The sequence below is a fragment of the Microtus oregoni genome, unplaced genomic scaffold (genome assembly GCF_018167655.1).
Source record: "Microtus oregoni isolate MIOR12 unplaced genomic scaffold, Mior012 000004F_ref0000308, whole genome shotgun sequence".
NCBI lineage: Eukaryota > Metazoa > Chordata > Mammalia > Rodentia > Cricetidae > Microtus > Microtus oregoni.
The window spans coordinates 62,752,397-62,777,221 of record NW_024543063.1 but is presented as its reverse complement, the minus strand read 5'-3'; the positions used below and the strand labels follow the sequence as shown (position 1 = coordinate 62,777,221).

The 24,825-nt window shown below is 37.7% G+C and overlaps 1 protein-coding gene across 1 annotated transcript in view; it reads left to right on the top strand.

Annotated features, from left to right (window-relative positions):
- Nucleotides 1–24,458, top strand: part of LOC121447497 (ubiquitin carboxyl-terminal hydrolase CYLD-like) — a 99,842-nt gene extending 75,384 nt beyond the window's left edge. The window contains 11 exon segments of the mRNA XM_041650774.1: nt 8,929–9,308; nt 10,117–10,282; nt 11,104–11,245; nt 12,553–12,675; nt 14,498–14,589; nt 15,419–15,485; nt 20,579–20,711; nt 21,520–21,628; nt 22,352–22,470; nt 22,668–22,884; nt 24,238–24,458. Coding sequence (XP_041506708.1) covers nt 8,929–9,308; nt 10,117–10,282; nt 11,104–11,245; nt 12,553–12,675; nt 14,498–14,589; nt 15,419–15,485; nt 20,579–20,711; nt 21,520–21,628; nt 22,352–22,470; nt 22,668–22,884; nt 24,238–24,422 — 1,733 coding nt within the window. The 3' untranslated portion in view covers nt 24,423–24,458.
- The last annotated feature ends 367 nt before the right edge of the window (nt 24,459–24,825 follow it).

Sequence of the window (24,825 nt, the reverse complement as noted above, 5' to 3'; positions counted from 1 at the left end):
TAGATGAAGGTAATCTATAATTTTAGTCCTCTTTATAATGGTACCCTCTTTTTAATATGTAAGGGGAAATGACTTTTTCATCAATATTTGTTAATTTTGGAAACAGTGAATAGATCATAGCTAATTTGACAATATTGCTGAACTAAAATATTAAACATAGTTTGAACTACACTGTTATTAGGGTTGAGGATACATTTGAAATATGTTAGTAGTCTGGGTTTTGTTTTGCTTTGTTTTTTTACCCGAGACAGAGTTTCTCTGTATAGAAAGTCCTTGCTGTCCTAGAACTTGCATTATTGATTTGTGTGTAATTCTCTGCTTTTCCTGTTTGCATTTGTTTGTATACATATCTATTATTCTTAATGCATGTTATGCTTAAAAGTGGAATCATACTAGTACTGAGTCCATTCCTAACTCTGATTTGTCTCCTACCCAGGTTTTTATCAAGCTGTGTTCTGTGAAATACACTGATCCAGCATACTTGGGTGGCTGAGAAAGTTTTATCAAGTCAGTTTAGTGCAGCACATTGGTTAGAGGTTATCCAGGCACGTGGGCATGTAAAGGCTCCGGTTTTTACAGTAAACAAGATTGTCCATATTTATCTTGAAACCCTCCATAAATTCTTGAATATAAAACACTGTAATGTGTAGGGTTGTTTTGGTCATGCTGATCTGGAAAATGTGACGAAAAGTATGAATAAGGTGTTCTTTAAAGCTTTTAAAAACTTCAAATAAAATTGACTGCTTCTGACTAACTTTTCAAAAATTAAAGCATTTAGATAACTGATGATTATATTTTCTTACAGAAATTATATTTTTAAGTACAGTGTTGATTTTTTTTCACCTGAGAAATTACCTTTCAGTACTGTGGAGTCTTTAAAGAGAATCTGTAAGACTATAAAGATTGTGCCTTTTTTGTTGGAAAGGATTTCTTTGTTTTTTATGCTAAACTATGTTTCTTCCATATATAGTTAAAAAGTATGTTTACTATTTCAGAGAGCATGACACCGGAAATGAGGCCTCCCAAACTTGCCTTTATGTCAAGAGATGATGGTGACAAAGGTTCATCTAGTATTAATGAACCAAAGGTTACAGGTATGGAGCCCATTCTTGGTAGTTTACAATATGATAATATGATTCTCCAAGATGTTAAATAAGCTATATGTTAATGTGTGTGTGTATTTGTATATATGTATATATATGTATACATATAGTTTGTGCCTATCCTTTATGTACATGATTTTAAGTGAGGATGTAGTAAAGAAACCACTGAAATGGCCAGCCTATGAGCTGTGGAGGGAGCTTTTTATTTGGATAAGAGAGAGAACAGCTGGCGGTGTTACACGCCTTCAATCCCAGCTCTCAGGAGGCAAAGGCAGGTGGATCTCTGTGTTTGAGGACAGCCTGGTTGACAGAGCAAGTTCCAGCGAAAAACACTAGAGGGGGAGAGAGAGAGAGAGAGAGAGAGGAAGGGAGGGAGCTTCTAATGCACACCAGAAAAAGTTTCAGCCTGTGTTCTGCTTGTTCTGCTGAGCTTTGTCTAAATGAACCTTTAGGAGCTGACTGCCATGCATTCACACGGAGTATCCACAGTTTCACTTGGGAAGAACAAGTCCCCAAGGATGGTGTCATGTACAGCTGCCAGGGTGCAGCTTTTGGTGCTTTTGCTTATTTTTTTGTACAGCTTTTCTGAGTTGGCTTGGGCAGAATCTTCTTTGAGCAGTGAAGACTGCATGCTTGCCACTAACCTTTTTCTCTAATTCATGAACCATCCGGACTTGGATTTTCTGGAAAGATTTCTTCTGAGAAACTGGTGCTAAAATGAGGATTGCTTTCTGACCATCAGCAGCTTCAGTTTCCTTGGCTGTGGTGGGTGATACTGAGTTTCTAAGCTGTGCCTTGAGATCTGAGTTCATCTCCAGCTCAAGCAGTGCATGAGAGATGCTAGACTCGAAGTCATGTCTTCTTGTCGTCATCAGGCTTCCTAGTCTTGGTGCTTGAGCTGATCCTGGCCTTCTCCTGAAAGGAGGAAAGTACCCCTGGTCATATGGGTCGTGGGCTGCATTGTCAGGCCATTGACAGGCACAGGCCGAATATTCCACCACATCCCTAATGAGGGCACAGAGCCTCGGAGGTCCATCCTCCTAAACTACAAAGAACAAGAAATTGTGTTAATAAAATTCTAAGATGTTTATATTGTAAATCTAAAAAAAATATATTATTTCTTTTGTAATGTTGGGGATCAAAGTCAACAGAAACTTATAAGCTAGGTAAGTCCTTTTTTACTCAGGTATTGTTCCAGACAGTGAGATTACTTTTTTATTTTTATTTTTTGGTGCTTGCATCAAATCTGGCATCTTACACAAACTAAAATAGGACTCTACTCCTGAGCCATATATCCACCCAAAACCTGAATGTTTTTTAACTTAATTTGTTCATCAGCTTGTATGATCACATTTGAAGTTTATGAAGGGAAATTATAATGATGAGCCACTTATTACTGGGATGAGTTCTGATAAGTGCATCATTCAGCAGTTTGTTTTCTTGTGTGACTTTTTTTTACGAGACCTCTTGTTTGTTCCCAGCTGCTCAGCCCCAAAATAATCACACAGAAACCATATTATTTGCAATACTGTTTGGCCAATAGCTTAAGCATATTTCTGGCTAACTCATCTAAAATTAATCCATCTCCATTAATCTGTGTATTGCTACTAGGCTGTGGCTGACCAGGTATAGTTCTGGCATCTCCTGTGGGGCTATATGACTTCTCACTGACTCTGCCCTTCTTCCTCCCAGCATTCAGTTTTCCCCACCTAGCTCTGTTCTACTCTATCAGGCCATGCCAATTTCTTTATTAACCAATGGTATTCACAGCATGCGGAGGAGAATCCCACATCATGTGACCATCATAGAATGCACTTCACAAACCTTGGTGAAAGAACTTTGTGTATGTCTAGGCTCTATAACACTGCTGGATGTTCTTTTGTTGACTGCAAGGGGTTTCATCGTGTGGATCGTGACCCCTTTGGGGTTTGAATGACCCTTTTATTGGGGTCGTTTAAGTCCTTTGGAAAAGAAAGATATTTATATTGCAATTCATAACAGTGGTAAAATTGCAGTTATAAAGTAACAATGAAAATAATTTTCTGGTTGGGGTTTGCCACAGTTTGAGGTATATATAAAGGATGGCAGAATTAGGAAGGTGGAAAACCACTGTTATATGGTATGAATGATAGAGGTGATATTCGTGAGCCAGTAATTTCATCAAAGTAGAGGTGACATTGAAAAATAGACTACATGGAATGATTTTTTTTTGTCCAGATTTCTTTAGATAGTCTGTAGTGTCCTGGAACTTGCTCAATAGGCCAGGATGGCCTCAAACTCAGATGTGTCTGCCTCTACTAATTTCTGGGATTAAAGGCTCGTGTCACCACTGACCACCAGAATGGTTTCTTAGAGCTTTAATATAAACGGCTAACTTTTATATTAATTTTATAGCTCCTACTCTCTTCTTGTTGACTAATTACCAAACTTTTAAAGCCGAAGACAATACAATACTATGTATATGTATATTAGTTGTGTGAGCAGTTGTTCTACCATACCCATGTTAATTTATTTATAAAATTTCTTTTTATAACATATTGGCTTTTTAAAAAAGGAACTTTTCTTGTTCCATAGGATCTACCTCAGACCCTGGAAGTAGAACCAGTTCTGAATTATTTTATACCTTAAGTGGGTCATCTGTTGACTCACAACAACAATCCAAATCCAAAAATTCATTGTATATAGATGAAGGTAATCTATAATTTTAGTCCTCTTTATAATGGTACCCTCTTTTTAATATGTAAGGGGAAATGACTTTTTCATCAATATTTGTTAATTTTGGAAACAGTGAATAGATCATAGCTAATTTGACAATATTGCTGAACTAAAATATTAAACATAGTTTGAACTACACTGTTATTAGGGTTGAGGATACATTTGAAATATGTTAGTAGTCTGGGTTTTGTTTTGCTTTGTTTTTTTACCCGAGACAGAGTTTCTCTGTATAGAAAGTCCTTGCTGTCCTAGAACTTGCATTATTGATTTGTGTGTAATTCTCTGCTTTTCCTGTTTGCATTTGTTTGTATACATATCTATTATTCTTAATGCATGTTATGCTTAAAAGTGGAATCATACTAGTACTGAGTCCATTCCTAACTCTGATTTGTCTCCTACCCAGGTTTTTATCAAGCTGTGTTCTGTGAAATACACTGATCCAGCATACTTGGGTGGCTGAGAAAGTTTTATCAAGTCAGTTTAGTGCAGCACATTGGTTAGAGGTTATCCAGGCACGTGGGCATGTAAAGGCTCCGGTTTTTACAGTAAACAAGATTGTCCATATTTATCTTGAAACCCTCCATAAATTCTTGAATATAAAACACTGTAATGTGTAGGGTTGTTTTGGTCATGCTGATCTGGAAAATGTGACGAAAAGTATGAATAAGGTGTTCTTTAAAGCTTTTAAAAACTTCAAATAAAATTGACTGCTTCTGACTAACTTTTCAAAAATTAAAGCATTTAGATAACTGATGATTATATTTTCTTACAGAAATTATATTTTTAAGTACAGTGTTGATTTTTTTTCACCTGAGAAATTACCTTTCAGTACTGTGGAGTCTTTAAAGAGAATCTGTAAGACTATAAAGATTGTGCCTTTTTTGTTGGAAAGGATTTCTTTGTTTTTTATGCTAAACTATGTTTCTTCCATATATAGTTAAAAAGTATGTTTACTATTTCAGAGAGCATGACACCGGAAATGAGGCCTCCCAAACTTGCCTTTATGTCAAGAGATGATGGTGACAAAGGTTCATCTAGTATTAATGAACCAAAGGTTACAGGTATGGAGCCCATTCTTGGTAGTTTACAATATGATAATATGATTCTCCAAGATGTTAAATAAGCTATATGTTAATGTGTGTGTGTATTTGTATATATGTATATATATGTATACATATAGTTTGTGCCTATCCTTTATGTACATGATTTTAAGTGAGGATGTAGTAAAGAAACCACTGAAATGGCCAGCCTATGAGCTGTGGAGGGAGCTTTTTATTTGGATAAGAGAGAGAACAGCTGGCGGTGTTACACGCCTTCAATCCCAGCTCTCAGGAGGCAAAGGCAGGTGGATCTCTGTGTTTGAGGACAGCCTGGTTGACAGAGCAAGTTCCAGCGAAAAACACTAGAGGGGGAGAGAGAGAGAGAGAGAGAGAGGAAGGGAGGGAGCTTCTAATGCACACCAGAAAAAGTTTCAGCCTGTGTTCTGCTTGTTCTGCTGAGCTTTGTCTAAATGAACCTTTAGGAGCTGACTGCCATGCATTCACACGGAGTATCCACAGTTTCACTTGGGAAGAACAAGTCCCCAAGGATGGTGTCATGTACAGCTGCCAGGGTGCAGCTTTTGGTGCTTTTGCTTATTTTTTTGTACAGCTTTTCTGAGTTGGCTTGGGCAGAATCTTCTTTGAGCAGTGAAGACTGCATGCTTGCCACTAACCTTTTTCTCTAATTCATGAACCATCCGGACTTGGATTTTCTGGAAAGATTTCTTCTGAGAAACTGGTGCTAAAATGAGGATTGCTTTCTGACCATCAGCAGCTTCAGTTTCCTTGGCTGTGGTGGGTGATACTGAGTTTCTAAGCTGTGCCTTGAGATCTGAGTTCATCTCCAGCTCAAGCAGTGCATGAGAGATGCTAGACTCGAAGTCATGTCTTCTTGTCGTCATCAGGCTTCCTAGTCTTGGTGCTTGAGCTGATCCTGGCCTTCTCCTGAAAGGAGGAAAGTACCCCTGGTCATATGGGTCGTGGGCTGCATTGTCAGGCCATTGACAGGCACAGGCCGAATATTCCACCACATCCCTAATGAGGGCACAGAGCCTCGGAGGTCCATCCTCCTAAACTACAAAGAACAAGAAATTGTGTTAATAAAATTCTAAGATGTTTATATTGTAAATCTAAAAAAAATATATTATTTCTTTTGTAATGTTGGGGATCAAAGTCAACAGAAACTTATAAGCTAGGTAAGTCCTTTTTTACTCAGGTATTGTTCCAGACAGTGAGATTACTTTTTTATTTTTATTTTTTGGTGCTTGCATCAAATCTGGCATCTTACACAAACTAAAATAGGACTCTACTCCTGAGCCATATATCCACCCAAAACCTGAATGTTTTTTAACTTAATTTGTTCATCAGCTTGTATGATCACATTTGAAGTTTATGAAGGGAAATTATAATGATGAGTCACTTATTACTGGGATGAGTTCTGATAAGTGCATCATTCAGCAGTTTGTTTTCTTGTGTGACTTTTTTTTTTACGAGACCTCTTGTTTGTTCCCAGCTGCTCAGCCCCAAAATAATCACACAGAAACCATATTATTTGCAATACTGTTTGGCCAATAGCTTAAGCATATTTCTGGCTAACTCATCTAAAATTAATCCATCTCCATTAATCTGTGTATTGCTACTAGGCTGTGGCTGACCAGGTATAGTTCTGGCATCTCCTGTGGGGCTATATGACTTCTCATTGACTCTGCCCTTCTTCCTCCCAGCATTCAGTTTTCCCCACCTAGCTCTGTTCTACTCTATCAGGCCATGCCAATTTCTTTATTAACCAATGGTATTCACAGCATGCGGAGGAGAATCCCACATCATGTGACCATCATAGAATGCACTTCACAAACCTTGGTGAAAGAACTTTGTGTATGTCTAGGCTCTATAACACTGCTGGATGTTCTTTTGTTGACTGCAACGGGGTTTCATCCTGTGGATCGTGACCCCTTTGGGGTTTGAATGACCCTTTTATTGGGGTCGTTTAAGACCTTTGGAAAAGAAAGATATTTATATTGCAATTCATAACAGTGGTAAAATTGCAGTTATAAAGTAACAACGAAAATAATTTTCTGGTTGGGGTTTGCCACAGTTTGAGGTATATATAAAGGATGGCAGAATTAGGAAGGTGGAAAACCACTGTTATATGGTATGAATGATAGAGGTGATATTCGTGAGCCAGTAATTTCATCAAAGTAGAGGTGACATTGAAAAATAGACTACATGGAATGATTTTTTTTTTGTCCAGATTTCTTTAGATAGTCTGTAGTGTCCTGGAACTTGCTCAATAGGCCAGGATGGCCTCAAACTCAGATGTGTCTGCCTCTACTAAGTTCTGGGATTAAAGGCTCGTGTCACCACTGACCACCAGAATGGTTTCTTAGAGCTTTAATATAAACGGCTAACTTTTATATTAATTTTATAGCTCCTACTCTCTTCTGTGTTGACTAATTACCAAACTTTTAAAGCCAAAGACAATACAATACTATGTATATGTATATTAGTTGTGTGAGCAGTTGTTCTACCATACGCATGTTAATTTATTTATAAAATTTCTTTTTATAACATATTGGCTTTTTAAAAAAGGAACTTTTCTTGTTCCATAGGATCTACCTCAGACCCTGGAAGTAGAACCAGTTCTGAATTATTTTATACCTTAAGTGGGTCATCTGTTGATTCACAACAACAATCCAAATCCAAAAATTCATTGTATATAGATGAAGGTAATCTATAATTTTAGTCCTCTTTATAATGGTACCCTCTGTTTAATATGTAAGGGGAAATGACTTTTTCATCAATATTTGTTAATTTTGGAAACAGTGAATAGATCATAGCTAATATGACAATATTGCTGAACTAAAATATTAAACATAGTTTCAACTACACTGTTATTAGGGTTGAGGATACATTTGAAATATGTTAGTAGTCTGGGTTTTGTTTTGCTTTGTTTTTTTTACCCAAGACAGAGTTTCTCTGTATAAAAAGTCCTGGCTGTCCTAGAACTTGCTCTGTTGAGCAGACTGGCCTCGAACTCACAGAGACTCACCTGCTTCTGGTTTCTGAGTGTTGAGATTAAAAGTGTACACCACTATGCTGAGCAGTTTGTTCTTATCTCTTAATACCTCTGCTTAGATTCAACTGTTTCTAGAAATGAAGTGACTCATTTAAAGCCTTGCCTATCTTACTTTCTTCAAAACACACTACCTTTCCTTGTTTCCTAGATATCATTCTCCTTTCATGTATTTATTTCCTTCATCTGTGCAAGTTAATTACCTGGAAATCCTTCTAGTTCTTCCAGTTCAATGGTCTGGCTGACTGCTCTTCACCTCTTAAACTGAAACCTTTCCTCCCGCTGTACTCACTCACTCTCTTAGGTTAGGTTAAGTGTCCCTGAAGTTGTTTTGGTTTTTTGCCTGATTTTCTATAAGTTCCTAGTGCTTCTACAGTGCTTTGTATTCAGGAGATTCAGTAAACTAAATGAAAATATAGTGTTCTAAGTCTCTATGATGACTGCTTATGACATGGATTCAGTTATAAGCTAAAACACACAGTACAGTCTACAGTTGGATACTATAGGTTACATATATACTTACACAGAAAGTGACCTGAGTGGGTATTTGCCACATCTGATTCTCGCACTGAGTGGGGTTTTGTGAGCATAGGCAGCATGACCTGCCTCTCTCAAGAATTCATTCATCCTGGGCCGGAGAGATGGCTCAGAGATTAAGAGCACTGTCTGTTCTTCCAGAGGTTATTTAGAATTATTATTTAATTTTTATATCTCTTTATACTAATTTCTAATTTAATCACATTATGGGAAAGAATATAATCCATGTGATACTGACTAGACTTAGATACCAATGCCAGATTACTGAGACAGGAATCTGTGGAGGTCGAGAAGAGGAGCAAAAATATTATTCAGAGCCAATGAGTTTACAGTGCTTTCAAGCAGACTTGCAAAGGGATCATGTGATCAGTTAGACTAGAACTTTGTATTGTTTTTAGAAGATGCAGTCATATTTAATGTTCTTGAACAGCCTTTTCTAATTAAGGACAATTTTTCATAGTTGCAGAAGATCCTGCAAAGTCACTTACAGAGCTGTCTCCAGACTTTGGACATTCATCACCTCCACCACAACCTCCTTCCATGAACTCCTTATCCAGCGAGAACAGATTGCACTCTCTACCGTTCAGCCTGACCAAGATGCCCAATACTAACGGCAGCATTGCTCACAGCCCACTGTCATTGTCAGTGCAGTGTGTGATGGGCGAGCTGAACAGCTTGCCTGTCCAGAAGAGTCCACCTTTGCCCATCTCTTCTGGTAATGCATACGGCCTAGAGGTGGGCTCACTGGCTGAAGTGAAAAAGAATCCCCCGTTCTATGGGGTTATCCGTTGGATTGGCCAGCCGCCTGGGCTCAGTGACGTGCTAGCTGGGCTGGAACTGGTAATTTGTTTTGGCTTGAAATCTACAACTTTTCTTCATGGGTTTTAAAACTACGTTTTCCTCTATTAGATAATTTATTGGGTAGTTATTTTTTCTCAAAAAAAATTCAGTAGTAGAGGAAATATAGTATTGCTTGCCTTCACCCTTTGCCATTGCTAAGGCTTCTCACTCACTTATTCCTCATGTTTGTTTGTGATCAAGGAATAGATTGATTTTTAGGCTAGAACATGTAATCTCCACATACAAACAGAATGCAGCAAAGAAAGCAGTTCAGTGACCAGTTCTCCTTCTTATTCTTTAGCCTCCTCCCATTGCAGTCAGTTCAGGGATGTGACTGACTTTAAAATTAATCATGTTTGGAGTCTTTGGGAGAGGGGAAGGTTTTATTTTTGGCTCTAAAAAAAGTATATTGTGTGATATTTCATAACCAGGAGGGAGAATTTGAATAAATTTAGCTATTGCCTAAATATAGTTTTTAACTTTTTTTCACTTGTCTTCTTGCTGTTGAGGAACTAGGCAATTTATCTACTCCTGCCCCTTGATTTTAATACTTTTGAAATGGCTCAGGGAAACTCAGTAAACCAAGGAAGTTCTAAGCATGTATTTTGAAAGGAAATGCATCAAATACTTCCTGGAGGGCTAAAGAATTATTTTCTTAAACCACCAGCTGAGGGCCAAAGCACCAGTTAGTCAGTCCCTTTTCCTTCGTGCTGATCTGTTCAGAAAAGATTTGAAAGAGAAATTCAGAAAAAGTGAAAACTCCATAGCTCTTCCCGGTGTAACACATACCAAAACCTTTCTTTTTCAGGAGGATGAATGTGCGGGCTGTACAGATGGCACGTTCAGGGGCACGCGCTATTTCACCTGCGACGTGAAGAAGGCTCTGTTTGTGAAATTGAAGAGCTGCAGACCGGACTCTAGGTTTGATTTTCTGGAGCCTGTTTATAATCAGATTGAAAGGTGTAATTCTTTAGGTAATTGGATACTTTTAATTTATTTACCCATCTGGAATGACTGTTTCTTGCTACATTTTAGCATCTGAGGGTGACAGTGTTTAAATGTTTTATTTACTTGCCAGTGTTCATGAAGTTTCGAAGTTGGTAAAGATTCTTACTTGGTGCATAAGAGAGTTGTCCTAAGAGGAGATATGTTGAAAGAAGAGTTAGGAAAAGTGTTTAGGGTCTAAAGACTGAAAGGCGGTGTTTTTTCTTCTCTTTTATTGATTATAGACATTAAATTTTTGGCAGTGTGGGTGGTAGAAATGAAAATGTGGTCCCTTTAGCAATAACTTCCCCCTCCGCATCTTTTTAAGTACCTCATTTCGGATGTCCTTATGAAGAAATCTGATACAGTCTGGGGATGCAGTTGGCTTGACAGATGGAGGACAATTCTTCTCATTGTCACTAGCTTGCTGATGCTGGCCTTACCCTTAACAATAGTGAGAGTCAAGCAGGGGGAAATAGGGAAAACATCTTTATGAAAAACATTTTTCTTAATGTTGAAGAGTATTTTGGAAACTTGTTTTGTTTTTATACTTGAAAATGAAACATTTTGGACAAGTAACAAAATATTCTTTGACAGATGCTTAATTGACTTAATTTTCTAAACTCTATATGACAGGAATGATGTTGAAAGTGAATAATTGAATTTTTATAAGTGCAGATAAATATCAGTAAACTAAAGTAAAAAAAATGCAGAAGATGCCAAAATATACTTTAAATGATATATATGTACATGCATATGAATATATACTGTCATGATTTAAAAGAATTATCTTTATTTTTTATCTTTTCAGTATTTGGAGGCTACTTAAGTGAAGTAGTAGAAGAAAATACTCCACCAAAGATGGAAAAAGAAGGTTTAGAGATAATGGTTGGAAAGAAGAAAGGCATCCAGGGCTATTACAATTCTTGTTACTTGGACTCAACTTTATTCAGGTAAGTTCCTATTTTCTGCAGTAAGTGTAAATAGTGCTGTGTGGGGGAGAGGGGAGACAGGTATGTGTGTGTGTGTGTGTGTATATGGAAGAAGGTGCCAGTTGCCTTTGAGTAGAGAAACTGACAGAGTTAGGAAAGATCATGAGATTTGGTCCTTAGTGACTAAAGAATTTCATATCCTATTCCTAGATCCAAAGCACTAATATAAAAATACTGCAGTGAATATTGAGTGAACAGATACTCTGAGGACATCTGCCTCCAGTGTAGATGATGGCACGTGTGCCAAGTAACCTGCAGCAAGCTATTGGCATTGCGTGCTGCGTGTGTTCTGGAATATCGAGATGATCATAAAAATTCTTAATATTAAAAATTACTTTCCATGGGATCACTGTTGCCCTCCTTTGTGTAGTTTTCCCTAAAGTGGATCAAGTTGAACAGCAAGGATCATTAGGCTATGAAGACTGAATCTGTAGCCGTAAGGGTTGTGCACTGCCAGTGAAGTGGATCTGCCACTCCGTAGGCTGTGCCACAAGAGTTAGGAAGTTAGTATGGAAGTTAGAATTTTAAAGGAGAGAGCACAATAAAGGTGGGTCTTGTCGTTGCTGGAATACTTTTGATTAAACAAACAAGCAAGCATTACTATAATATTCCTTAGATTTGCTGATAAAAATTTATTTTAACTAAATTTATTTTCTTTGATACCAGCAAATTTTTATTGCTAATCTCTCACAAGTTATTATAAGGAAATGCCTATCTTATGATAATGAGATGAATTTGTCCTGACTAGTCTGATCTGGTCTTGACCAGTCTCTGACTTTCGCCCTATGTTGTCTGTGTGTGTGTGACCGATTTCCAGGCCTCTCTTGGTTTATGTAAACAAGCTTCTTTCATAATGTTCTCTGGCGTGTTTTCAACCTTCACTTGTATGGTGCAGTCTTGGTGTTTCTGTTCTGGATCTGCAGGGTCTCTGGGTACTGAGCACAGGGCCTGTGTGGTCTGTCCATGAGTTCTTAGACCAGTGGTTCCCTACACTTTATCGCTTTGCCTCTTCCTACTCCTTTAAGAATCTTTATCAGCCGGGCATTGGTGGCACATGCCTTTAATCCCAGCACTCGGGAGGCAGAGGCAGTCGGATTTCTGTGAGTTCGAGGCCAGCGTGGTCTACAAGAGCTAGTTCCAGGACAGGAAACAAAAGCTACAGAGAAACCCTGTCTCGAAAAATAAAATATAAAAAAATAAAAAAATATGAATCTTTCTCAAATATTATTGTTTTTATAACATGAGGAAAATATTCTTTTATTTTGCAGCTTATTTGCTTTTAGTTCTGTCCTGGATACTGTGTTGCTGAGACCCAAAGGAAAGAATGATATTGAGTATTATAGTGAGACCCAGGAGCTACTGAGGACAGCAATAGTCAATCCTCTGAGAATGTAAGTAGAGACATGTGTTTTGTCTTTAGTTGGTGTTCTGTTTACTGTTTTCTTGTATAGTAACTAATTTATGCTCTGGACTCATGTAGTAAAAAAGAAAGAATTTAGTTCTCATGAAATACTTACTTTTTAAAACCTTTATTTTTTGTCCTCTGTTTATGTGTTGTTTAGTCTGGGCAGTGCATTCTGTAAAATGATGGGACTCATTTGGAGTCATGCACTACAAGGTAGCAATGACATTGCACTAGAAACAAGTGAGGTATATTAAAGTGACATGGTATTTTGTTTGTTTAAAAGAATTTATTTAGGTCTTCTTTTACTCCTTTACTAAGGTAGTTGTAAATGTGCAGAAGACCATGTAGGAAGACTTTGATACATGATGGTGATGTGTGATGACTTCACAAGGCGTTTATGTGATGAAGAGTTAGGTTAGCCAGTGATCAGGAAACAGATAGCTCAGGGACATAGAGAACAAACTATACAATTTAAAGTCCAACTGTGATCAATTTAAAGTTTGTGATGCACTTTTCTCAACAGTGAAAATAAAAATTAACACAATATATTTAAAAATAACAAAATATGAAACTATAAGGAGTATTCCAAACGACGTACTGTGTCACATAGCTAAGAAAGTAAATGAAAAGTGAAACAAATTTCTCTAGATACTTGTTTGCCTTACTTTTCTAATCATCTTATCCTTTAATTATGTGCTTTGATTTTAATATTAATTATTTAGTCTTACACAAATTTTAAACTCTCAGATTTTTCTTTCCCTATGTAAATGACACTAGAACAGCACAGGTCAAATCTTAACCACAAGGCATATTATCACAACCTTCCTTCTTTTTAAAATACTGTCAATCCATCAGCAAACGTTTTTTGCATACGATTGCCCAACTAGTCCAGAATCATAGTTATTCTAATTTTGTCACCAGTCTATAGAAAACACTTGCTGCATGGCCTATGAGACCAAGGTGCATCTTGTCAGGCATGGTGGGATATACCTGTAATCCCAGCACTTGATAGCTCAAGAGGTTAAGGCAAGATCAGTAGCTCAGAAATTTGAGATATATTTCTTGTGTCTGCAAATGTCATATCTGTTGTTTGGACAGAGGTTTTGCTTTCTGTATTGGAAGCTCCCACAGGCAGAGATCCTGTTTTGTTTATTTGTTTTTTTTTTGTTGTTGTTGTTAGGTTTCTTTAGTCTCCTTTTGTATTTTTGGTGCCCTATATATAGCATTACACAAGTGGTAGGTGTTTAGTGTTTGCTGACTGCAAAGAGCTACCAAGTAAGTGGATAGTCGCTCTAAAAAGCAGGTACACAGTATGATTAGCTGGCTCTGACTTGTTCTTGTAAGCCCATGGTCTCCTATAGTCAAACAAAGAGAATGTCATAATTATGTTGACTGTTTGATTTCAGACTTTAGATTTTTAGTATCTCATCAGTGCCCTTTTCCATGTCTCTTATCCTGTGTATAAGAAGGGCTTTCTCAAAGTTGGATATCCTATTTTATAAAATAAGTGTTTTAATATAATAAGCAAATGCCATTTAAAAATTGCTTCACCCAGGCTTCATAAAGAGTTGAGAATTGTATTAGTACATGGTAGTTATTTTTAAGGTGTTTACTAGTATCTGGAAACAACTCTGATTCTCAGACTTTCACTTTTCAAAGTTCTGTAAGAAGCCTACAGTTGTTTCTTAAAAATAAATGCCTTGTCTATTGTTTTTTAACATGTTAGAATTGTATGAAAAGTACTTGATTATTAAGATGTGCCATATGACTCACTGTGCCAGTGTCAGTTAATTCACTTTTATCAACAGATATGGATATGTGTGTGCCACAAAAATTATGAAACTGAGGAAAATACTTGAAAAAGTTCCTGCTGCATCAGGATTTACCTCTGAAGAAAAAGGTGACCCTTTTAATTTATAATATATGCATTGAAAATAACTTGAAAGTTTATCATCTAGTAATATGCTAAATTATTTCCTGAAATATACCTATTTAGTTTAGAGGATTAAATTTAAGTTAGAATTATTTGAGAGGGCTAGGAGTATACTCAGTGGTGGAGTATGTAAGAGGCCTTGGGTTTGATTCCCAGCACTGCAAAAATATGAAAAGTTTTTTTTCTATGTGACATGCATATTTCTCCTGATTTTGTGAATCTTCTGAAGTGATGTGATGTGGAAGAAGTCTTTAAGAGGCCAGCCGGCTGGCTCTACAGAAGATGACCAAGTAAAGAGCTGTCCTTGTCCTCAGCAGTGCTGTTCGGAGCTGCTTCTCTTCCTGTGATAGGGAGCGTCCCCAGCACTCAGTTTCTCACTGTGCTCCCTGTTGAAAGGGGCTGTGGAGCAGTTGGCCAGCACTTCTGTCTGCTTACAACTGAAGAATTTGCTCAGATTCAACTCCTGAATTAGTTTGTTAACTGTATACTATAACCAGCTGTGGCATTTATACACATGGCTATTACTAAAATAGAAGAAAAAATAGGACATATACCAGGTATATTCTACTGAACCCCCCAAAAGACAAAAATGATTTCACTGTGTGTGAATGAGTATATTCTGTTAAATAGGGCATCATGACAACAAATGAAAAAGTAATATTTTATTATAAGTTTTCCCTTCTCAAGAGAACCTGAAATAACTAAACTTTGAATTAATATGTCACTCTTAAAGAATTGAATGGTTTTTAAATATTCTCTGTGATTCACTTAGGTTTTTTTTTTTGTTTTCTCCTAGATCCTGAGGAATTTCTAAATATCCTGTTTCATGATATTTTAAGGGTTGAGCCATTGTTAAAAATAAGGTAGGTCTCAAGCTGTCTAGAAGCATTTCAGAAGTAGACCTTCTTTTACACTGCCATTGCCCAGTAGCTAAATGTTGCTAGCATAGATGTGGGTTTCACTAGCTGCTGTCCTCTCTCTAGCTACACTTAACTTCCAGGGCACAAGTGAACCTGTCCTTTTAATTAGCCCTAGTGACAGATGTGCCCACAATTTAATTACTTATGAAACTGAATAGTAATATTTTTGAAAGTTCAGTTAGTGAACTTTTAAAAGGAATCTTACTTTAACTGAATTTAAAAAAAGAAAAAAGAAAAAAAACAGGGAGAGCATTGTTTTTGCTTCCCATAACTTATAGTTAGCCTTAAGTTAGCTCTTTCGTTCTCAGTTTAGATCTTCCTTCTCCCCATATTGAAAGAACACCTGAGTTTACTGCGATACAGTTCTTAGTGGGATGTTTGAAATGTCTGTGCTTCCCAGGTCATTTGAATGGTGGGCCCCTCTTGATTTCAGTCTTGCTGTCTCTGGTGAAAATCTTAGGAGTGTGCTGCCTACTTCCTTAAGAACCCACACTGATGAGTTCTCTTTCCTCTTGTGTCTAAGCAATGCAGTTTGAACCAGGATTAAACTGATTGTGGGAGCAAGGAAAGTATCACAGTTAAATTTGGTTCTCTTCAGAAATCTCTAACTAGTGAACTGGCATAATGCATAAGCATTGGGTGTGCAAACTTATTAGCAAGTCCAAGTTGGGAATCGCTTTCTATGTACCTAGAAAATCCTAGAGAATTATCTACAAAGATTTAAGAAAAGAATTTATTATAGTCTAGCCATGTAAAAATTAATCATGGAAAACCAACAACATTTTTTATTCCTTCAAGCATATAGAAAAAGGAATATTTTATGTTTTAGGAAAGAAAGATAAGCAATCATTGGTTTCAAAGACAGAGTTAAAAAAGATTTATGCTGAGCTACAAGGCAGATTTGATTAATTAGTGAGAAAAAGTAAATAATTAAATATGTTAATATTTTGGTTTGTTTTATTCTTTTAATGATTTTTACATTCCAACTCCAGTTTCCCCTCCTTTCTCTCTTCCTAGTCCTTCCCTCCCACCTTCTCCCTCTCCCCCCATCCTCTCCTCTTTCATTTCTATTCAGAAGAGGGCAGGCCTCCCATGGAGATAAAGCAAACATGGAACATCAAGTTGCATATCAAGACTAGACACCTCCCTTGTATTAAGGCTGGAAAAGGCAATCCAATAGAGTTCCCAAAACTGGCAGAAGAGTCAGAGACAGCCCCTACTCCCACTGATAGGAATGTATATTGACAGAATCTTAACCTATTGTCTTTACCTTTTCTAAAAACTCAAAAAAAAAATGATTTTAGAGTTTTCTACAAAATGAAGTGGGTAAAAATGTTGGCGGGTTCTTTTATTTAAAAAAAGAATTCTACTGTAATTTGTAAAGGCAAAGCAATAAACATTAAAACAGTATATAATTAGAAGTATTTATCAGTAGACTTGAGTAGAAAACTCAATAGCATTGAAAGAAAAAATAGCATGATATAGGATATATGGTAGTTAGTTTGGGAAGAAAAGGTCAGTTTTTTGGGGGTTGGTTTATTTTTCTTTTCTTTTTTTCTTCTTCTTAGTTTTGTTGTGAGATAAACCTCTAAACATATCTGTAAAAAAGTTTTCTGGTTGGGTTGAGGCTGAGAGTGTGAGGTGCGGTCCATCTTGGTGCATTTGTAGTGGGACTGTACCTCAGCCGGTGTCCCTGCTTCTGCAAGGGAAGCAGATGGAGATGAATGCAGGTGCTCAGCTCACTTTCTCCTTCTCATTCTGGGGCCCAAACTTGTGAAATTGTGCTGCCCACATTTAGGGTGGATCTTCTCACCTCAACCCAATCACCAAACTTTTTACAGTTATGTTTAGAGGTTTATCTCATAGATGATTCCAGATCCTGTCAAGTTAACAATGTTAACATCACAAGACCACTTATTGTCAACTTGATACCCAAATATACGGTCCTTGGGCTTCCCACAGGTCAGGGAACCCTGATTGCTCTTTGAGCAGATGAGGGAGGGGGGCTTGATCGGGGGAGGGGGAGGGAAATGGGAGGCGGTAGCGGGGAGGAGGCAGAAATCCTTAATAAACAAATTTAAAAAATAAAAAAAATAAAAATACATTTAATTTTATTTTTAATTGTGTGTATGAGTTCAGTCCCAACAGAGGCCAGAAGAGGATGTCAGATTTCCTTAAGCTGGAATTACAGGCAGTTGCGAACTACCTGTTGTGGGTTCTGGGGACTGAGCTTTGGTTCTCTGTAAGGGCAGTGTGCTGTCTTAACCTCTTGATAGCTGAGACATTTCCTACCACTTTTGGTTAAGAGCCTTAGTTTTTTTTTTTTTTTTTGTTTTTGTTTTTGGGTTTTTTTTTCATGGCTGAACTCTCTCTCTCTCTTAGGCCCCAAGTTTTTTGAGACAGGATTTCTTTGTGTAACAGTCTTGGCTACTGGCTGTCCTGGAATTCACTTTGTAGACCAGACTGACCTCAAACTCACAGAGATCCGCTTGCCTCTGTCCCCTGAGTGCTCAAATTAAGTGCATGCTTCACCACACCCGACTTAAACATATGATTTTAAAGCTATTACTTTCTACTTTTTGTCCCGATAGGTTCTTGATCATCTTTAATGCAGAATACATTCATTCTAACTTCAGAAGTTTCCATAATTTTTAATGTTCCAACACTGTTCAAAAATAGTCTTTTTAACCATGAGTTCCTGAAAAACCAATAAACAAATTTTATACTTCCAGCTTACAGTGGCACAGGGTTGGTTCTCATCCCAAAAGAAAGGAGTTGGGGGCAAAGCAAGCAAAGAAAGGTCAGACCAAACAAGAGTAACAAGAGCATGAAGGCAGGGCGACCCAGGCTCCTTGTGGCTGGGCAGTGACGTCACAAGCTTCACAAGCTCATCATGGAGCTGCAGGATTTTGGAATGAGTATAGGACCTCAGGACTCACCTATTATGGTCCAGACCACACCAATCCGTGAATGTTTTTATATTCATGTTTGTAAAATGTCAATATCCACTTTTTAAAATTCATCAAATTTGTATTCTTGTGCCCTTGGATTGTCCCTGGTGGAAAATACAACCCAACTATCATGGATTGGTACAGTTTCACAACTTGGTTATGATTCTGTAGGTTTCCAAACTTCTAAAACACTAGCCGTGGGGTTATTTAATTATTTTTATCATTTTCTAAAATTTTCATAAACCCCATATTGTATATTGAGTATGTTTCCCCTGTACCTCCATACTTTCTATCCCTTTCCATGTCTCCCTCCTCATAGTTCCTTTGTTCCTTAGGCAGCATCACGTCTACTTTCATGTCATATACAAATTAATGCTTTTTGTCTATCTGTAGAAGATCTAGGAGCCATAAATGGGAGAAAACATACATTGTTTCTCTTTATGGGACTGGTTTAATTTGTTTAGTATGTTTATTTCCAGTTGTATCCATTTTTTATTACTGACATACTTTGTTCTTTATGGTTAAAAGGACTCCCCTGTGCATATGATTTGAGGAGTGATTTTTGTTGTTTTGTTTTTCATTTTAGATTTGGTTTGATTTTTTGAGACAGGTTTCTCTATATAGCCCTGACTGTCCTGAAACTTGCTTTATAGATCAGGCTGGCCTCGAACTTACAGAGATCCACCTGCCTCGGTCTCCTGAGTGCTGGGATTAAAAGTGTGCACCACCATGCCTGGCCCTGGAAGTGAGTTTCGAGTGGCTGTTGTTCCTCCCAGTTTTCTGCTACAGTGTTAGGACACTATGTATCTTTCCTCCATTAACTAGCTGCCATGCCTCCTCCTGGCCATCCTTGATTTTTCTGGGTGTGATTTTTTTTTACCTCCATTATTTTTGTTTTCTCTTCTATGCTATTTTTAACTATGAATTTTTTCTATGACTTTTTTCTATGACTTTTTCTATGATTTTTTGTAGTCAACAACCAATTAAAATGTTATTCTAGAATAACTACTAGTTTCTTGAATTATAATCTGTTCTTATTAGCTTTGAGTTCTCAAGAGTGCTGTAGCTAGTTACCAGATTTTATGTTTTGTAAATTCAGGACATAATTTGCTTGGAGCAGCTGAAGATCACAATAAGCTGCTCCCTGAATTACAGAAGTTTTGTGATAAGAACTGCTGATAGTTTTTTTTTCTAAAACTCTTGAAATCTAGACATACATTTAAATAATCTGATTCTAAACCCAGAAACTTGGCTAAAAAGATAAGCGGTAAGCTGAAAGATGAAAATCAATTTTTCTCAGTAGAGTTAGTTTTAATGGTTACTAGTAAGCTGATAAGGGAAGGGAGATGTTGGACACCTCATGTTTCACCGTGACCATTTACCTGGTGTTTGTCAAGTCGGTGGGTGAGCATCTAAAGAGCTGCTGGTAGCTGAAAGCCTAGAGGATAGTTGTTAGGGTTCCTGGGAGTCACACCTTGCCCTGCTTTGACTTGCTAGAAAAGTATCCCTCCCTCCCTCCCTCCCTCCCTCCCTCCCTCCCTCCCTCCCTCTCTCCCTCCCTCCCAGGGCTTTTATTTTAAGAAGTAAAGAAGTTTGATTTAGAAGGTCTAAGAATCCGTCACTGAGGCATTGTAGCATTTGCTCTAGTCAGTAAAAGCAGTGCTCACAATTGTCTGTAAGTTCAGTTCCTGGGGACCTGACATCCGTGGTCAAACACCAATGTACATAAAATAAAAATTAATTTTTTAAAAAAGAGTATCTGCTACTTTCTAGATTTGGAGGGAGAAGAACTGATTATTGTTCATATAGTGTTTCTTGTCTGGAATATTATTCTACATTTTTCTTTTGATGGCAAGAGATCTTTCAAATAATTTATGAAGAAGGCAGAAGAACTAATTTATGAGGTCTTCTGCATAAGCACATTTAATTATCTCATCCGAATCATTGTCTTTCACCTGGTGTGTGGACAATCCAAAGCTGGACACGAGCATCATGATGCTGTGTCCTCAGGTCTGTCAGACGCTTCATACTCGATTCAGGCATTTGGTAGACGGCTTATATGCATTTCTTCCTGTGTGCTCCCAGATCAGCAGGTCAGAAAGTCCAAGACTGCGACTTCTATCAGATCTTTGTGGAAAAAAATGAGAAAGTTGGAGTTCCTACAACTCAACAGTTACTAGAATGGTCTTTTTTCAACAGTAACCTGAAATTTGCAGAGGTTAGTGATTCTAACTGGACTTGTACTGCTACTTTATTTTGTTTCTTATCAATGCTAGATATTAAACTCAGGCCTTTTGTACACACTACCCCAAGTGCTGCCCCACTGAACCACACCTAGCTATCACTGTGCTTTAACCAAGAATAGTTTGAAGAAATAGTTAAGAAGACACTTTTTTTTTAAAAAAAAAAAAGGTATTCTAACTTTGTTTCTTTTTAAAGATATCCGCTTAGCTGAAATTGGAATGTTTTGGATTTGGTTTGCAAAGGGAACAAAAGCTAATTTTTAAGTTTAAAGTAGCTTAATGCAAAGATATGTGTACATACATGTTTACGTTTTCAGTTGTCATTTTTCCCATGCATAGTATCTAAACATGTCAAAGGTAATGTTATTTTTTCTCCCTCTGTTAAGAGAGAAAATACCAATAAATTCTTGTGTATGGGTTTGCTAATGAATGCAATAGAAACGTCTCTTTGACTGTCAGAATTTGTGATCTCTGCAGTGCATGCCGTGGTCTGTTTTATCATGTTCGTCTTTGGGGGAGTCTGGAAAATCTGTAGCTTATTGCTGCTCTGCATCCACACTGCACATTCACAAGTGGGCTCTGCTTCATGGGCCAACAGCCCTGCTGAAACCACTACTGGGTTTGACAGCTATGACTATTTCAGTTTCATAGGGAAACTCGTTAGTCCAGGGGTTAGGACTCAAGGCTTTGGACATGCTAAGTAAGCAGTATATTGAGCTAAGTCCCCAGCTCCTTAAGATTTTGGTTTCTAAAGCGATGTGCCTTTTTTTTTTCTTTTTTAAGGCACCATCATGCTTGATTATTCAGATGCCTCGGTTTGGAAAAGACTTCAAAATGTTCAAAAAAATTTTCCCTTCTCTAGAATTAAATATAACGGATTTGCTTGAAGACAGTAAGTATATAGTCCTTTCTTTGTTTTTTGTTTTGTTTTGTTTTAGAAATAGTTGGCCTGGACTTTTCATTAGTTATGGGTATAGTACTTCTGACAGGTAATTCAGTATTTGAAGAGCTTAAACATACTAACTCAATAATTTGACTGCTAGAATTTATTCTTAAAAAAAAAGAGGTAAAAATAAATAATTTAAATGCAAATTTACTTACTATCTGACAAGAAATGTTAATAAGAGGGAAGTGGTTAACTGGATCATATGTCTAAACAATAGACCTATGTGAAAACAGTGTGTGGTAGTTATAGTGGAAGGGAAAGCATTGAGAGACTAGATGAGAGAAGCTTGAGATACACATGTACCTGGGTGCACATACTTTTATAAATATTCAGACAGAAAATTGTTACAGAAAGTTCATAATGCCAGTGATTGTTACTGACTTAAGATCATATGTGCTATTAGTCTTAAATACTTACTTTATATCTTTGAACATTTCATGACCAGAAGAACAATTCTAGAATAGGTTAACAAAAATGGCTATATGAAAAAAAGTCCTTAAAAATACTTCAGGTACAAAAAAAAAAATCCAAATGAAATTTTAAGAGGGTCAGAGAGGACTAGGCCTTTCTTCTCCCCAACCCCCAAGCATTCTTGTTTTCAAAGTATAGCTTTTACTTTTAACGACAGAATGTCTTTTAAAAAGGCTTCTTCCTTCCCTCTTTGCCTAGCTCCCAGGGAGTGTCGCATCTGTGGAGGACTTGCGATGTTCGAATGTAGAGATTGCTATGAAGACCCCGACATCACAGCAGGGAAGATCAAGCAGTTCTGTAAGACCTGCTGCACTCAGGTAATCCACACTCACTGCACCAGTCAGAGTCAAAGGGCATTTTAAACATTCACAGTAAATGTTATTGCTCATGTCTCTTCTGCCGGTGTGTGTGTGTGTGTGTAGAACTTGGCTGTGGTGGTCAATGAAAGTGATTAGAGTCTGCCCTTGAAACATGGCATTTAGCTCGCTTGTATTTTCTTCATGGTCCATTTTAGGTTCACCTCCATCCGAAGAGAATGAATCATACCTATCACCCAGTATCACTTCCCAAAGACTTGCCTGACTGGGACTGGAGACACGGATGCATCCCCTGCCAGAAGATGGAGTTATTTGCTGTTCTCTGCATAGAAACGAGCCACTATGTTGCTTTTGTGAAGTATGGGAAGGATGATTCAGCCTGGCTCTTCTTTGACAGCATGGCTGATCGAGATGGTATTTAAAACTTGTCTTTTGGAGGGAGATGCTTCCTAGTGAGAGCATGTGTTTGTGGTAATAGGGTATTTTGTGAGCAGATTCTTGAAAGAATACCACAGTGGGACGGACTTTATTCTTCAAAGGGTATTACTAATTCTGCTCCTCAAACTAAGGAGCAATAATGTTGTGCCATCTTGGTTTTTACGTGGATTTGTTAAAGAATCCTAGCCATAATCCCAGACTTGGGAAGTAGAGGATTGTGAATCAGAGGTCAGTTTGTATTGCATAGTGAGAACCTGTTTCAATTTGTCCCACCTCAAAAGAAAAAAAAAATTCTAAAATTTATTTAGAGCTGATTTTACCATCTTCTTCTTTGCATTTTTATATACAGTAGAGTAGCCATTTATTGAGGACATAAATGCCAAACTCTGTGGGAATCCTTTGGTCATGGAAATCATGCCTGTTTTTCTATTGTCTAAGCTAACGTTAAAGGTGGTGAAGGTTGCATGGTTTGTATTTAACTCAGTCTTCCTGATCTCATGCATTTTATTTCAGGAAGACACCTTTACTCATTGAGATGTTTTTAGGAAGCTTAGTCATTACTTAGTACACACTTGAGTGACAGGGGTCTTGGTAGTAAGGTACTTGTCACAGTACCTGTCCATACCCCATTTACTCTACAGCTCTTTTTCCAAGCCCTAGTTCCCCAGGTCTTCAGGTGTGACACTTTAATAACCAGAGGCACCGAGTGACAGCTTCTTGACCAGAGGCCCAAGCTGTAGACCAACAGTTCTTCATTTCTGCATAGCTCTGATGCCTGAGGGCACAGCCCACCCGTGTGCGCTTCACTCAGCATTAGCAGCATGACTTTTGGGAACGCACCTGGGAGAGCAAATCTGATCATCAGAGCACATGCGCGTTCTGATTATTAGTATCTAAATCAGCCGCGCTAGAGGTATGCAAGTATGTTCTTAAAACATAGGGAAACAGTAGTGCTCACAATTGGCTTCTAGTGGAAAAGAGTCAGGCTGCTAGTGTCTGGGAAGGACAGAAAAGCCTGAGGGGCCTAGAGTAGCAGTCTGCAAATCGGGACTGCAGCTTTTCCTAAGTGCCTGTCCTTTTACCAGGTTTTGTTTTGTTTTTTTTTTTTCACTTTTCTCTGCTTGAGCCCTCTCAGAAGCCAATAAAAGGAGACCGTAATTCTAGAAACTGAAAGTCAAACAAAGTTTTGTTTGTTTGTTTTGTTTTGTTTTTGATTCTGGGAGTCAGTCTACACTAAATTCTAGGATAGTAAAATTGTTCTGGTTGGACAGGCTGCGAAGAGGACTTAGAAGTTCGCTGCCCTAATGAGAGCTCTCTCTCTCTCCCTAGGGGGTGAAAATGGCTTCAACATCCCACAAGTGACACCCTGCCCCGAAGTGGGAGAGTACTTGAAGATGTCTCTGGAGGAGCTACACTCCTTGGATTCCAGAAGGATTCGAGGCTGTGCACGCAGACTTCTTTGTGATGCGTACATGTGCATGTACCAGAGTCCAACCATGAGCTTGTACAAATAACATGTCATCAGAAAGGGGCAGAGGCCAAGCACAAAGCTTAACACCATGTTTCGTCCAGCTGGCACCCATTGCCGGCAATGGGTGTCTTTTGTGTTGATGGCCCTTTAGCAAAGGATTTCTGTCTTTTTAAACAAATTACTTTTGTGTTCTTGAAGTATTTAATAAGCATTTTGCACTCTAGGAAGTATGTTTTGTTTGTTTTTTAAAAGTTTAAATGAAGTTTAGTTTAAATGAAGTTGTTTTGTTTTCTTTAAGTTTATTGAGTTTATTGCATTGATAATATAATATTTTTGGAAAGATACAATTTTAATTGTGACGTCTAAAATCTTGTAGTCCATTGAGGATGTAAGTAAATATTTCTTCTTATGGACCAAGTATATCCTTCTCAGAGTAGATAGGTCAT